Consider the following 14,380-nt stretch of genomic DNA (forward strand, 5'->3'; position numbering starts at 1 on the left):
AAGCAGCGCGCGCAGAGCGTCACTCGAGCGCCGTCCTCCTGCGGCGCGAGCGGAAGTAGGCAGCACGGAACCGGAAGTGGCTGTTGCCATGGTGGCCGCATGGGCTGAGGAAGGGTCTGGGTGAGCGAGGCGGGGCCGGTGCGAGGGGTGCTGGGGGGCCCTGGGGTGGGGCCCGATAGCCCAGACAGGACCCCCGGGCACAGGAGGGGCCCTTCCAGCTGGCAGCGGATACGGGAACCCCATCCTCTGTGACATGGCCGCCCCTTGGGATGGGGGGAACCCAGGGATCCAGGCCCCAAAGGAGGAGACACGGGGACCCCAACACCCTGACAGGGACTCCATCCCCTGGGGGGCCCCATCCCTGCTGGGAGGGGAGAGGGGGACCCCAACACTCTGACAGTGACCCCCAGTCCTGGGGGACCCTATCCCTGCTGGGAGGGGACAGCGGGACCCCAACACCCTGACAGGGACCCCAGTCCTGGGGGGGCCCCATCCCTGCTGGGAGGGGACAGGGGGACCCCAACACCCTGACAGGGACCTCAGCCCTGGGGGGCCTCATCCCTGCTGGGAGGGGACAGGGGGACCCCAACACTCTGAGAGTGACCCCAGTCCTGGGGGGCCCCATTCCTGCTGGAAGAGGACAGGGGGACCCCAAGCCCTTAAGATGGGGGGAACCTATGGCTCCAAGCCCCAAGGGACGGGCTGCCCCCCCCAGGAGGGCACAGGGGGACCCCAATCCCTCTGACAGAGCTCCCACCCCCCAGGATGGGACCCAGCAGCTGTGCGTGTCCCCTCCCCACCATCTCCCATGCCAGGCACTGGTTTCCAGCTGCTCTTCCCCCCGTATCCCCATTCCAGGGTGGATCCCGGATGGATTTCTCCCCCTCCATAACGCGCCGTATCGCCTCTGTGCTCCTCCCAGGCCGGCCTGATCCCCGCGGCCATGACTCAAGCGGAGATAAAGCTCTGCTCCCTCCTCCTCCAAGAACATTTTGGGGAGATTGTGGAGAAGATTGGGACGTACCTCATCCGGACGGGCGCTCAGCCGCTGCGCGCCATCATCACCGGGACCGGGCTGCTGCTGGATCAGGTATGGCTCCAGGCATCCGGCACCACCGCTGCTGCTTCCGGAGGGAAAACGGGGGAGGAAAAGCTCGAGAAGGACAATTTGGAGAGGGACGATTCATGAAAAATCCGGGTGGTTTTCTAAAGTGGGAGAGATGGTTCGTTATCTCACTTAATGAGGAGAGCGTAAGTCCGGCTTCTCCGTAGGGATCAGGGCTGGGGCCAAGCTGGTGTAATCTCGTTATCCATGATCCGGAGGAGAGGATCGAGTGCTCAGTGACACCGGGTTGGGTGGGAGTGTGGATCTGCAGAGGGATCCAGGCTGGATCCCTGGATGGAGGGCAGGAGGATCTGCAGAGGGATCCCTGGATGGAGGGCAGGAGGATCTGCAGAGGGATCCATGGATGGAGGGCAGGAGGATCTGCAGAGGGATCCCGGCTGGATCTATGGATGGAGGGCAGGAGGATCTGCAGAGGGATCCAGGCTGGATCCATGGATGGAGGCAGGAGGATCTGCAGAGGGATCCAGGCTGGATCCATGGATGGAGGCAGGAGGATCTGCAGAGGGATCCAGGCTGGATCCATGGATGGAGGGCAGGAGGATCTGCAGAGGGATCCAGGCTGGATCCATGGATGGAGGGCAGGAGGCTCTGCAGAGGGATCCACGCTGGATCCATAGATGGAGGGCAGGAGGATCTGCAGAGGGATCCAGGCTGGATCCATGGATGGAGGGCAGGAGGATCTGCAGAGGGATCCAGGCTGGATCCATGGATGGAGGCAGGAGGATCTGCAGAGGGATCCAGGCTGGATCCATGGATGGAGGGCAGGAGGATCTGCAGAGGGATCCAGGCTGGATCCATGGATGGAGGGCAGGAGGCTCTGCAGAGGGATCCACGCTGGATCCATGGATGGAGGGCAGGAGGATCTGCAGAGGGATCCAGGCTGGATCCATAGATGGAGGGCAGGAGGCTCTGCAGAGGGATCCACGCTGGATCCATGGATGGAGGGCAGGAGGCTCTGCAGAGGGATCCAGGCTGGATCCATAGATGGAGGGCAGGAGGATCTGCAGAGGGATCCAGGCTGGATCCCTGGATGGAGGGCAGGAGGATCTGCAGAGGGAACGGAGCTGGGAAGGGGCTGGAGAACAGGGATTATGGGAGCAGTGAGGGCTCTGGGGGTGTTTAGTCTGGAGAAGAGGAGGCTGAGGGGAGACCTCATCGCTCTGCGCAGTTCCGGGTTGGAGCCAGGCAGGGATCAGGCTCTGCTCCCGCGGAACAAGTGATGGGACGAGAGGCAATAGCCTCAAGTAGGGGGGGAAAATGCTCCACCGGTTTCTCTGTCCGTATCCAAGCCTCCCTCCGCCTCCGGCAGGTGAAGAAAGCCCTCTGCGTCCTCATCCAACACAACCTGGTGAGCTTCCAGCTGCAGAAACGCGGCTTCGTGGAATACGAGGCGCAGTGTAAGCGGGTGCTGCGCATCCTGCGCTACCCGCGCTACATCTACGCCGCCAAGACGCTGTACGGCGACACCGGCGAGCTGCTGGCCGAGGAGCTGCTCCTCAACGGGCAGATGACCATGAGCGCCTTGGTGAAGAAGGTGGCGGACAGGCTCACCGAGACCATGGAAGGTGGGAATCTCCGTAGAAAAACGCCATGTGGGAGCAGGAGGTGGTGGAGTGGTTGGGTTCTGCTCCGGGAACGCGGGACTTGAAGCTCCGTGGGACGTGGAAAGCTGGGTGGGAACGGGAAGAAGAGCTGCCCAAAAAGTGGTGGTTGATGGAGTTAATTCCAGCTGGAGGCCCGGCACACGCGGTGCCTCGGAGCTCAGCGCTGGGTCCAATCCTGGTCAGTGTCTTTATCAATGACCTGGAGGAGGGGATTGAATGCACCCGAAGGAAGTTTGCCGGCGACACTAAGCTGGGAGGAAGTGTGGATTTGCTGGAGGGTAGGGAGGCTCCAAAGGGATCGGAACAGGCTGGATTGATGGGATGAGGCCAATGGGATGAGGTTCAGCAAGGCCAAATGCCGGGTCCTGCACTTGGGGCACAACAACCCTGTGCAGCTCCAGACCAGGGGAAGAGTGGCTGGAGAGCTGCACAGAGGAGAAGGACCTGAGGGGAATGGTTGACAGCGACTGACCATGATCCAGCGGTGGCCCAGGGGGCCAAGAAGGCCAATGGCATCTTGGCTTGGATCAGAAAGGGTGTGACCAGCAGGTCCAGGGAGGGGATTCTGCCCCTGGTGAGACCACACCTCGAATCCTGGGTTCAATTCACTCCAAGAAGGATGTTGAGGCTCTGGAGTGTGTCCAAAGAACAGCAACGAAGCTGGTGAGGGGCTGGAGAACGTCTGACGAGGAGCGGCTGAGAGAGCTGGGGGTGTTTAGCCTGGAGGAGGCTGAGGGGAGACCTTATTGCTCTCTACAACTGCCTGAAAGGAGGTTGTGGAGAGGAGGGAGCTGGGCTCTTCTCCCAAGGGACAGAGGACAGGACAAGGGGGAATGGCCTGAAGCTCAACCAGGAGAGGTTCAGGCTGGATATCAGGAAGAAGTTCTTCACTGGAAGGGCCATTGGGCACTGGAACAGCTGCCCAGGGAGGTGGTGGAGTCACCGTCCCTGGAAGTGTTTAAAAGACATGTGGATGAGGTGCTGAGGGACACGGTTTAATGGTTGACAGGAATGGTTGGACTCGATGATCCTGGAGGTCTTTTCCAACCTGGTGATTCTCTGAAGGGTTGTAAACGCTGTCCTCCTCCCAAACCGGCCCATCTGTAGCAGTTCTCCGAGGACCATGGCCTTCTCCTGTCCTCCGGAGCCACAGGAACAGCGCTGGCAGACCTTGACGCCGCGCTCTCTCTCCTCTGATCCAGACGGGAAAACCATGGATTACGCGGAGGTCTCCAACACCTTTGTGCGCCTGGCGGACACGCACTTTATCCAGAGGTGCCCGCTGGTCTCCGAGAGCTCCGAGACGCCGCGGCCGGCTGCGCCCACGCTGGTGATCAGCGAGAAGGAGATGTACACCGTGCCCCGGCTGAACCTCGTCGGTGAGCAGCCCTGCGGGGTGATCCCAGTGCTCCGCGGGGGTTTTGGGGGGCGCTTGGAAGGGGAAAGGGAAGGAAACGCCGTCTCCTTTGACAGGGAAAGGGAAGCGGAGGCGATCATGCGAGGAGGAGGAGAGCGGTGAACCCAAGGCGAAAAAGCAGAAGCGAGGCGGAGAGAGCTCGGAGGTACCAGGAAAGTCACTCGCTGAGTGGGGAAGGCACAGGATCCTCTCCCGCAGATTTTGGGGCTCCTCCCTCTCAGTTTTGGGGCTCCTCTCCTTTGGTTTTTGTCAATCCTCTCAGTTTTGGGGGTTCCTCTCTCTGAGGGCTTCTCTCCCTCAATTTTGGAGTTGCTCCCTCAGTTTGGGGCTCCTCTCCTTTGTTTTTTGTCAATCCTCTCCCTCAGTTTTTGGGGCTCCTCTCCCTCAGTTTTGGAGCTCCCCTCTCTCTGTCTGAGGGCTCTTCTCACTTGGTTTTTGGGGCTCCTCTCCTTTAATTTATGTCAATCCTCTCAGTTTTCGGGGCTGCTTTCTCTCAGCTTTTTGGGGCTCCTCTCTTTGTTTCGGAGCTCCTCTCCCTCAGATTTTGGGATCCTCTCTCTTATTTTTGAAGCTTCCTTCTCTCAGTTTTGGGGCTCCTCTCCTTTGGTTTTTGTCAGTCCTCTCCGTTGGTTTTGAGGCTGCTCTCTCTCCGTTTTGGAGCTCCTTTCCCCTGGTTTTTGTGGACCGTTTCCTTCACTTTTGGGGCTCCTCTCCCTTGGCTTTGGGGCTTCTCTCTCCAATTTTGGGGGCTCCTCTCTCTCCTTCTTCCCCCGCAGCCTCCGCCCGATGATGGCATTTACTGGCAAGTCAACATCGACCGCTTCCATCAGCACTTTCGAGACCAGAGCATCATCAGCGCCGTGGCCAACCGCATGGATCAGGTTTGTGGAAGGCCCGGAAGCCCGGAGGGAGCTCGGCTGCCGCTGCGGGAAAAGCCCAGGCTTCCACTTCTCCGCTTCTCCTCCACCAACAGCTCTTCCCTTCTTCCCCAAACCAGACGAGCAGCGAGATCGTGCGGACGATGCTGCGGATGAGCGAGGTCACCACGTCCTCCAGCGCGCCGTACACTCAGCCGCTCTCCTCCAACGAGGTTGGTTCCCGTGGAGCCGAGGCCGCTCACACAACTCCGGTCTGGATCGGGATGGAACAACCTACACAGCTCCTGCAGATTCAGAGAAGTCGATTATTCCGTTTCTCCTGCCCTGTTTTTCTGCCCTGTAGATATTCAGATCCCTCCCAGCCGGATACAACATCGGGAAGCAGGTTTTGGACCAGTACCTCACCCTGCTGGCAGACGACCCGGTAAAGAATGCAGGCGGGTTATCCGGACTGCCGGAACCGGGCTGTGGGAAGGAGTTAAATCCCACTGGATAGCGGAAATCCCGCTGGATGGCGGTTCCTCACCTGCTCCGCTCACTGCCTCCGTGCACTGGGGAGACCTCAGCGCGAGGGAAAAGCTGTTTTCCGCTGCCTCCGTGCACCGGGGAGACCTCAGCGCGAGGGAAAAGCCATTTTCTGTTGCCTCCGTGCACCGGGGAGACCTCAGAGTGAGGGAAAAGTCATTTTCCTTTGCCTCTGTGCACCGGGGAGACCTCAGCGCGAGGAAAAAGCCATTTTCCCCTGCCTCCGTGCACCGGGGAGACTTCAGAATGAGGGAAAAGCCGTTTTCCGCTGCCTCCGTGCACCGGGGAGACCTCAGCGTGAGGGAAAAGCCGTTTTCCGCTGCCTCCGTGCAGTGGAGAGACCTCAGCGTGAGGGAAAAGCCGTTTTCCGCTGCCTCCGTGCACCGAGGGGACCTCAGCGCAAGGGAAAAGCCGTTTTCCACTGATTCTGGAAGTGTTAAAACTCGCAGCCAATGTTTCCGGCTGTTAAGATCAGAGGGGTTTTTTTCTATAATATCCATGTATCCCTTTTTATACTCAGGATTTGGGAAAATTGGGGGGTTTTCTTACATCAGGATGCCCTGAATTATTGGTTTTTTTCCTCTCCTGCAGCTGGAGTTCGTGGGTAAATCCGGGGACAGCGGCGGGGGCATGTACACTGTCAGTATCCTTTGGGAATGAGCTGCCTGAGCCGGCCTTGTCGCATCCGTAACGCGATTCCCGAGTGCCGGTGTTATCCCTTGACCTCACCCTCGTGCAGATCTCCACAAGGCCCTGGCGGCCCTGGCGACAGCAACCCTGGAGTCCATCGTGGAGGAGAGGTGAAGCCACCGTTCGGAGACCTCTCCGCCCTTCCTCGCTTCCGTCCGCTCATTCCTTTCCCTCTCCTTGCTCAGGTTCGGTTCCCGCTGTGCCAGGATTTTCCGTTTGCTCCTGCGGAAGAAACATCTGGAGCAGAAGCAGGTGGAGGATTTTGCCATGATCCCGGCCAAGGAAGCCAAGGACATGCTCTACAAAATGCTCTCGGAGAACTTTGTGTCTCTGCAGGTGAGCGTGAGCCCCCGGGGCCGGAGGAGCGATGGATCCGGAGGCCTCGGAGCTCTTGGAGCATCTCCCGAGCGCAGGAGCAAACGTTGCTTTCCTGCTTTCCAACACCTCCCGTGGTCCTCAGCCCCGCATGGGGACGTGTGGCCCGGTGAAGGCCTCACCGCTGCTCTCTCCCACCGGCAGGAGATTCCCAAGACTCCGGACCACGCGCCCTCCCGCACCTTCTACCTCTACACCGTCAACGTCCTCTCGTCGGCGCGGATGCTGCTGCACAGGTGCTACAAGGTACGGCCCAGCTGCGCCAGAGCCACCGGCGCCGGGTCCTCATCCACACCGATATCCCTGAGCAGGGGGGACATCCAGATGCCCTAAGCGTGATCCTACTCTGGGGGCCGGAGCCCTGTGGCTCTCTGCCACCTCCATGTGTGGTTCTCGTCCTCCTCCTCCACTTGTGGTTCTCCTCCTCCACCACGTGTGGTTCTCCTCATCCACCACCTCCATGTGTGGTTCTCCTCCTCCTCCTTCTCCTCCTCCACCACGTGTGGTTCTCCTCCACCACCTCCACATGTGGTTCTCCTCCTTCACCACCACCACATGTGGTTCTCCTCCTCCTTCTTCTCCACCACCACCACATGTGGTTCTCCTCCTCCTTCTCCTCCTCCACCACCTCCACGTGTGGTTCTCGTCCTCCTCCACCACCTCCACGTGTGGTTCTCGTCCTCCTCCACCACCTCCACGTGTGGTTCTCCTCCTCCTCCTTCTCCTCCTCCACCACGTGTGGTTCTCCTCCACCACCTCCACATGTGGTTCTCCTCCTTCACCACCACCACATGTGGTTCTCCTCCTCCTTCTTCTCCACCACCACCACATGTGGTTCTCCTCCTCCTTCTCCTCCTCCACCACCTCCACGTGTGGTTCTCGTCCTCCTCCACCACCTCCACCTCCACGTGTGGTTCTCTCCCTCCTCCACCACCTCCACGTGTGGTTCTCCTCCTCCACCACCTCCACGTGTGGTTCTCCTCCTCCTCCTTCTCCTCCTCCACCACGTGTGGTTCTCTCCCTCCTCCACTACCTCCACCTCCACGTGTGGTTCTCTCCCTCCTCCACCACCTCCACCTCCACGTGTGGTTCTCTCCCTCCTCCACCACCTCCACGTGTGGTTCTCTCCCTCCTCCACCACCTCCACGTGTGGTTCTCTCCCTCCTCCACCACCTCCACGTGTGGTTCTCTCCCTCCTCCACCACCTCCACGTGTGGTTCTCGTCCTCCTCCACCACCTCCACCACGTGTGGTTCTCCTCCTCCACCACCTCCACATGTGGTTCTCTCCCTCCTCCACCACCTCCACGTGTGGTTCTCCTCCTTCTCCTCCTCCACCACGTGTGATTCTCGTCCTCCTCCACCACCTCCACATGTGGTTCTCCTCCTCCACCACCTCCACGTGTGGTTCTCTTCCTCCTCCACCACCTCCACGTGTGGTTCTCCTCCTCCACCACTTTCACATGTGGTTCTCTCCCTCCTCCACCACCTCCACGTGTGGTTCTCCTCCCCCACCACCTCCACATGTGGTTCTCCTCCTCCACCACCTCCACGTGTGGTTCTCTCCCTCCTCCACCACCTCCATGTGTGGTTCTCCTCCTCCACCATGTGTGGTTCTCCTCCTCCACCACTACCACATGTGGTTCTCTCCCTCCTCCACCACCTCCATGTGTGGTTCTCATCCTCCTCCTCCACCACATGTGGTTCTCATCCTTCTCCACCACCTCCACGTGTGGTTCTCTTCCCTCCTCCACCACCATCACCTGTGGTTCTCCTCCTCCTTCTTCTCCACCACCTCCATGTGTGGTTCTCTTCCTCCTCTACCACCATCACATGTGGTTCTCCTCCTCCTTCTCTTCCTCCACCACGGGTAGTTCTCCTCCTCCACCGCCTCTACGTGTGGTTCTCGTCCTCTTCCTCCACCACCACACGTGGTTCTCCTCCTTCACTGCCACGTGTGGTTCTTCTCCTCCTTCTCCTCTTCCACCAGCACATGTAGTTCTCCTCCTCATCCTACATCACCACACATGGTTGTCCTCTTCCTTCTTCCTCACCGTGTGGTTCTCCTCCTCCTCCTCCATCCTGGGTCTCTCCCAGACGGTGGTTCCACCACCCATTTGGGATGTTCCTGCTGGGACGTGGGCCTCTCCCGCCGTGCCATCCCCAACCTCTGTCCCACTTCTGCCTCTTCCCAGAGCGTGGCCAACCTGATGGAGCGGCGCCAGCACGAGACTAAGGAGAACAAGTGAGCGTCGGCACTCTCCTCGCGGGCCGGGGGTGGGTTTGGGGCAGCCAATGCCACCGGTCGTGTCCTGTCCCCGTCCCCAGGAGACTGCTGGAGAAGTCGCAGCGGGTGGAAGCCATCCTGGCGTCCATGCAGGCCACGGGCGCCGAGGAGGCGCAGCTGCAGGAGATCGAGGAGATGATCACAGCCCCCGAGCGTCAGCAGCTGGAGAACCTCAAACGCAACGTCAACAAGTGAGGGACGGGGACAGGGGTGGGGACGGGGACACAGCGGAACGGGGACAGGGATGGGGACGGGGACACAGCGGGACAGGGATGGGGACGGGGACACAGCGGAAAGAGGACAGGGATGGGGACAGGGACACAGTGGAAAGAGGACAGGGATGGGGACAGGGACACAGCGGAACGAGGACAGGGATGGGGACGGGGACACAGCGGAACGAGGACAGGTATGGGGATGGGGACACGGCGGAACGAGGACAGGTATGGGGATGGGGACACAGCGGAAAGAGGACAGGGATGGGGATGGGGACACAGCGGAACGGGGACAGGTATGGGGACGGGGACACAGCGGAAAGAGGATAGGAATGGGGATGGGGACACTGGGATAGGTATGGGGCAGGGACACAGCGGAACGAGGACAGGGATGGGGATGGGGACGGGGACACAGCGGAATGAGGATGGGGATGGGGACACTGGGATAGGGATGGGGACGGGGACACAGCGGAAAGAGGACAGGGATGGGGACGGGGACACAGCGGAACGGGGACAGGGATGGGGACAGGAACACAGCGGGACACGGATGGGGACAGGGATGGGGACAGGGACACAGCTGAAAGAAGACAGGGATGGGGACAGGGACACAGCGGAAAGAGGACAAGGATGGGGACTGGGACACAGCGGGACAGGCATGGGGTTGGGGACAGGGACACAGTGGGATAGGGATGCGGACAGGGACATGGCGAGTTAGGAGTGGGGTTGGGGACACAGCAGGATGGGGATGGGGAAAGGGACACATCGGGACAGGAATGGCAACAGAGACACAGCGGGATAGGGATGGGGACAGTGACACTGTGGAAAGAGGACAGGAAAGAGGACAGGAACACAGTGAGATAGGGATGGGGACACTGCGATTGGGATAGGGACGCGGACACAGTGGGATGGGGATGGGGACACGGTGGGACAGGGATAGGGATGGGGACAGGGACACAGTGGCACAGGCCCGGCTTAACGGGGACAGGGACATAGTGGGATGGGCACAAGGACGGGGACGGGCACAGTGGGACAGGGACGAAGATGGGGACAAGGAAGGGAATGAGGACGAGCACAGCAGGACGGGGATGGGGATGGGGATGAGGATCGGGACGAGGATCGGGACAGGGATGGGGATCGGGATGGGGAGGGGGACGGGGATGGGGATGGGGACGGGGACGGGGATCGGGATGGGGATGGGGACAGGGACCGGGTTGTCCCCCGCCACCTTCCCGCCCGCCTTCCCCGCAGGATCGACGCCAGCGAGAATCAGGTGGACGAGACCATCTTCGTGCTGGAGTCGTTCCTCGGCAGCACCGTGCGCGGCCCCTGAGCGCTCGGGCGCGCCAATAAACGGGGAGCGGCGGCCGCAGCGCCAGGCCACGCCCCCAGCTGGTCACAGGCCACGCCCATCTCTCGCCAAGACACGCCCCCTCCACTCCCAGGCCCCGCCCCTTCCGCGCGGTCCCCTCCCCTCGCTCAGCCCCGCCCCCCGCAGCGCCCATGGCGGCCCCGGCGAGAGTGCTCGTGCACGTGAGGCGCGGGAGCGCGGAGGGAGCGGCGCCGTTCGGGAAGGTGGGGGGGGGGGGGGGGAGGGGAGGGGAGGGGGCCCCCAGTGCCACCGCGGGGGGACAGTGGCCTCGTGCCATGGCGGTGGCCATCCCAGTGCCCTACTGGTGGCCATCCCAGTGCCATACTGGTGGCCATCCCAGTGCCATACTGGTGGCCATCACGCCACCCTGGTGGCCATCCCAGTGACCTACTGGTGGCCATCACACCATCCTGGTGGCCATCCCAGTTCCCTGCTGGTGGCCATCGCATTGCCATGCTGGTGGCCATCACACCACCCTGGTGGCCATCCCAGTGATCTACTGGTGGCCATCGAGTGCCATACTGGTGGCCTTCACACCATCCTGGTGGCCATCCCAGTGCCGTGCTGGTGGCCATTACACCATCCTGGTGGCCATCCCAGTCCCATACTGGTGGCCTTCACAGCACCCTGGTGGCCATCCCATTGCCATGCTGGTGGCCATCCCACTTCCCTGCTGGTGGCCATCCTATTGCCATGCTGGTGGCCATCACACCACCCTGCTGACCATCCCAGTGCCATACTGGTGGCCATCCCAGTTCCCTGCTGGTGGCCATCTCAGTGCCGTACTGGTGGCCATCCCAGTCCCATACTGGTGGCCATCACACCATCCTGGTGGCCATCCCAGTTCCCTGCTGGTGGCCATTATGCCACCCTGGTGGCCATCTCAGTGCCATACTGGTGGCCATCCCAGTTCCCTGCTGGTGGCCATTATGCCACCCTGGTGGCCATCTCAGTGCCCTACTGGTGGCCATCACACCATCCTTGTGGCCATCCCATTGCCATGCTGGTGGCCATCCCAGTCCCATACTGGTGGCCTTCACAGCACCCTGGTGGCCATCCCATTGCCATGCTGGTGGCCATCACGCCACCCTGGTGGCCATCTCAGTGCACTACTGGTGGCCATCCCAGTCCCATACTGGTGGCCATCACACCATCCTGGTGGCCATCCCATTGCCGTGCTGGTGGCCACCACGTTACCAGAGCAGTAGCCATCCTGGTGCCACCGCCATGGCCACCACCCCGGTGGCCGTCCCTGCGCCGTGGCTCCGACGATAGCGGTTTAATGGCCGTCGTGGCCCCGTTGCCGCCCTCTCACCTGCAGAGCGTCACCGGCGCCTTCTGCCCCGCGCACGAGGACGCGGCCGTGGTGAACTACGCGCTGCGCCGCCATCGCTTCCTCCTGTCGGACGAGGCCTTCCCCGGCTCCGCGGCGGCGCTGCTGCAGGTGAGTGGGTGGCAGTCGGGGGGGGTCCCCCTTTTGTGTGTGTGTCCCCCCACATCCCCTGACGGCCCCTCGCCCTGCAGAGACCCCCCTTCTGCCCCGCCAAGCGCCTGGGCCAGCGCGGTGAGCGGCCGGCGGCCGCGCCGGGGGCTCCTGGGGTGGCCGTGGCGGTGGCCACAATCCTGCAGGCCGGCACGGGCCGCATCCTGCTCACCCGCCGCGCCCGCGGGCTCAGCGCCTTCCCCGGGCTGTGGGTACCGCCCGGTGAGTGCCGGGGGGACGGGGGGGGGGAGATGGGGAGCAGTGGGGCTGAGGGGGAGCAGTGGGGCTGAGGGGAGCAGTGGGGCTGAGGGGGAACAGTGGGGCTGAGGGGGAGCAGTGGGGCTGAGGGGAGCAGTGGGGCTGAGGGGGAGCAATGGGGCTGAGGGGAACAGTGGGGTTGAGGGGGAGCAGTGGGGCTGAGGGGGACAGTGGGGCTGAGGGGAGCAGTGGGGCTGAGGGGAACAGTGGGGCTGAGGGGAGCAGTGGGGCTGAGGGGGATGTGGGGCTGAGGGGGTTCTCCTTTGGGGGGGCCCTAATGCACTGTTGCCCTCCCGGCAGGGGGAGTCATGGAGCCCGGCGAGGAGGTGAGGGGCAGCGGGGGTGGAAATTGGGGGTGCTGGGGGGAAATTGGGGGAATTGGGGGGTACTGGGGGGCGCTGGCAGGGAATTGGGGGGGAATTGGGGGGGGCTGGCAGGGATTTGGGGGGGCTGGGGGTGTGCTGGGGGGCAATTGGGGGGTGCTGGGGGGGAATTGGGGGATGCTGGGGGGAATTGGGGGATGCTGGGGGGGAATTGGGGGGTGCTGGCGGGGAATTGGGGGGGCTGGCAGGGAATTGGGGGGGGCTGGGGGTGTGCTAGGGGGGAATTGGGGGGTGCTGGGGGGCAATTGGGGAGTGCTGGCAGGGAATGGGGGGGTGCTGGGGGGTAATTGAGGGGTGCTGGGGGGGAATTGGAGGGGCTGGGGCGCCTGGGGGTGGAATTGGGGTGCTCTGGAGGGAATTGGGGGAATTGGGGGGGTGCTGGTGGGGAATTGGGGGGGCTGAGGGGGGAATTGGGGGGCAATTGGAGGTGCTGGGGGGGAATTAAGGGGGGGCTGGTGGGGAATTGGGGGGGCTGGGGGTGTGCTGGGGGGGAATTGGGGGTGCTGGGAGGGGAAATGGGGGGGGCTAGGGAGGGAATTGGGGGCCTGGGGGTGGAATTGGGGGTGCTCTGGAGGGAATTGGGGGGTGCTGAGGGGGAATTGCGGGGGGGTGGAGGGGGAATTGAGGGGGCTGGGGGGAATTGGGGGTGCTAGGAAGGGAATTGGGGGGGGAATTGGGGGACTGGTGGTGCTGGGGGGGTAATTGGGGAATGCTGGGGGGACTGGCGGGGGGCTGGGGGGGAATTGGGGGATGCTGGGGAGGGCTGGGGGTGCTGGGGGGGATTGGGGGGCTGCGGGGTAATTGGGGGGCTGGGGGGGTAATTGGTGGATGGTGGGGGGGCTGGTGGGGTGCTGGGGGGGAATTGGGGGGTACTGAGGGGGCTGCGGGTGCTGGGGGGGACTGGGAGTGCTGGGGGGGTGCTGGGGGTGCTGGGGGGGAATTGTGGGGTGCTGGGGGGCTGCTGACCCCCCGCCTGGGCGGCAGCTGCTCTGCACGGGACTGCGGGAACTGCAGGAGGAGACGGGACTGCAGCTGAGGGGGAGCGCCTTCACCTGGAGAGTGCTCTGTCTGTGGGAGGTGAGGAGCAGTGGGGCTGAGGGGGAGCAGTGGGGCTGAGGGGGATGTGGGGCTGAGGGGAGCAGTGGGGCTGAGGGGGATGTGGGGCTGAGGGGAGCAGTGGGGCTGAGGGGGAGCAGTGGGGCTGAGGGGAACAGTGGGGCTGAGGGGGAGCAGTGGGGCTGAGGGGAACAGTGGGGCTGAGGGGGAGCAGTGGGGCTGAGGGGAACAGTGGGGCTGAGGGGGAGCAGTGGGGCTGAGGGGGATGTGGGGCTGAGGGGGAGCAGTGGGGCTGAGGGGAACAGTGGGGCTGAGGGGGAGCAGTGGGGCTGAGGGGGATGTGGGGCTGAGGGGGAGCAGTGGGGCTGAGGGGGAGCAGTGGGGCTGAGGGGAACAGTGGGGCTGAGGGGAACAGTGGGGCTGAGGGGGAGCAGTGGGGCTGAGGGGAACAGTGGGGCTGAGGGGGAGCAGTGGGGCTGAGGGGGATGTGGGGCTGAGGGGAGCAGTGGGGCTGAGGGGGAACAGTGGGGCTGAGGGGAGCAGTGGGGCTGAGGGGGTCCCCGTGGCTCTGGGGGTCCCCACGAGTGGCTCTGGGGGTCTCCAGTCGGTGTTTCCGCCGGTGCTGAGTTGGGGGTCTCTGCGCCGCCACCACCTCGTGGTGTATCTGCTGCTGCGCTGCGCCGAGTCCCACTGCCGCCTCCAGGTGAGCCTCCCGGTCC

General features: G+C 63.0%; 2 protein-coding genes across 6 annotated transcripts in view; both read left to right on the forward strand.

Annotated features, from left to right (window-relative positions):
- On the forward strand, window positions 1-10,528 carry POLR3C (RNA polymerase III subunit C). The gene is made up of 15 exons (XM_054050892.1): window positions 1-120; window positions 859-1,090; window positions 2,436-2,691; window positions 3,933-4,109; window positions 4,204-4,292; window positions 4,924-5,028; window positions 5,145-5,237; window positions 5,369-5,449; window positions 6,142-6,193; window positions 6,290-6,350; window positions 6,426-6,576; window positions 6,760-6,861; window positions 8,809-8,858; window positions 8,942-9,091; window positions 10,361-10,528. Exons 2-15 carry the CDS (start codon window positions 944-946, stop codon window positions 10,440-10,442), a joined length of 1,596 nt encoding a protein of 531 aa, XP_053906867.1. The 5' UTR covers window positions 1-120; window positions 859-943; the 3' UTR covers window positions 10,443-10,528.
- The window catches only part of NUDT17 (nudix hydrolase 17), an 8,901-nt gene continuing 4,997 nt past the window's right edge, over window positions 10,477-14,380 (forward strand). For 2 of the 5 annotated variants that reach the window (XR_008447342.1, XM_054050902.1), the window contains exons 1-5: window positions 10,477-10,684; window positions 11,803-11,925; window positions 12,006-12,186; window positions 13,590-13,682; window positions 14,266-14,364. Coding sequence is in view for 4 of the 5 variants with exons in the window: in XM_054050902.1 (XP_053906877.1) it covers window positions 10,613-10,684; window positions 11,803-11,925; window positions 12,006-12,186; window positions 13,590-13,682; window positions 14,266-14,364 (568 nt within the window). In the remaining variant the exon portion in view is untranslated. Of the gene's footprint in view, window positions 10,685-11,802; window positions 11,926-12,005; window positions 12,187-12,522; window positions 12,549-13,585; window positions 13,683-14,265; window positions 14,365-14,380 lie in introns of all 5 variants that reach the window. The other 3 variants (XM_054050900.1, XM_054050901.1, XM_054050899.1) reach the window with 3 other exon arrangements.

This window comes from Cuculus canorus, chromosome 28 (assembly GCF_017976375.1).
Source record: "Cuculus canorus isolate bCucCan1 chromosome 28, bCucCan1.pri, whole genome shotgun sequence".
NCBI classification, from domain to species: domain Eukaryota; kingdom Metazoa; phylum Chordata; class Aves; order Cuculiformes; family Cuculidae; genus Cuculus; species Cuculus canorus.

Bases quoted from the DNA above. Each gene is read 5' to 3' on its own strand.
- POLR3C (XM_054050892.1), top strand. From the start codon at position 944: ATGACTCAAGCGGAGATAAAGCTCTGCTCCCTCCTCCTCCAAGAACAT. The intron at 5,238-5,368 runs GTTGGTTCCCGT...TCTGCCCTGTAG, and splicing joins AGCCGCTCTCCTCCAACGAG to ATATTCAGATCCCTCCCAGC. The intron at 6,577-6,759 runs GTGAGCGTGAGC...TCCCACCGGCAG, and splicing joins AGAACTTTGTGTCTCTGCAG to GAGATTCCCAAGACTCCGGA.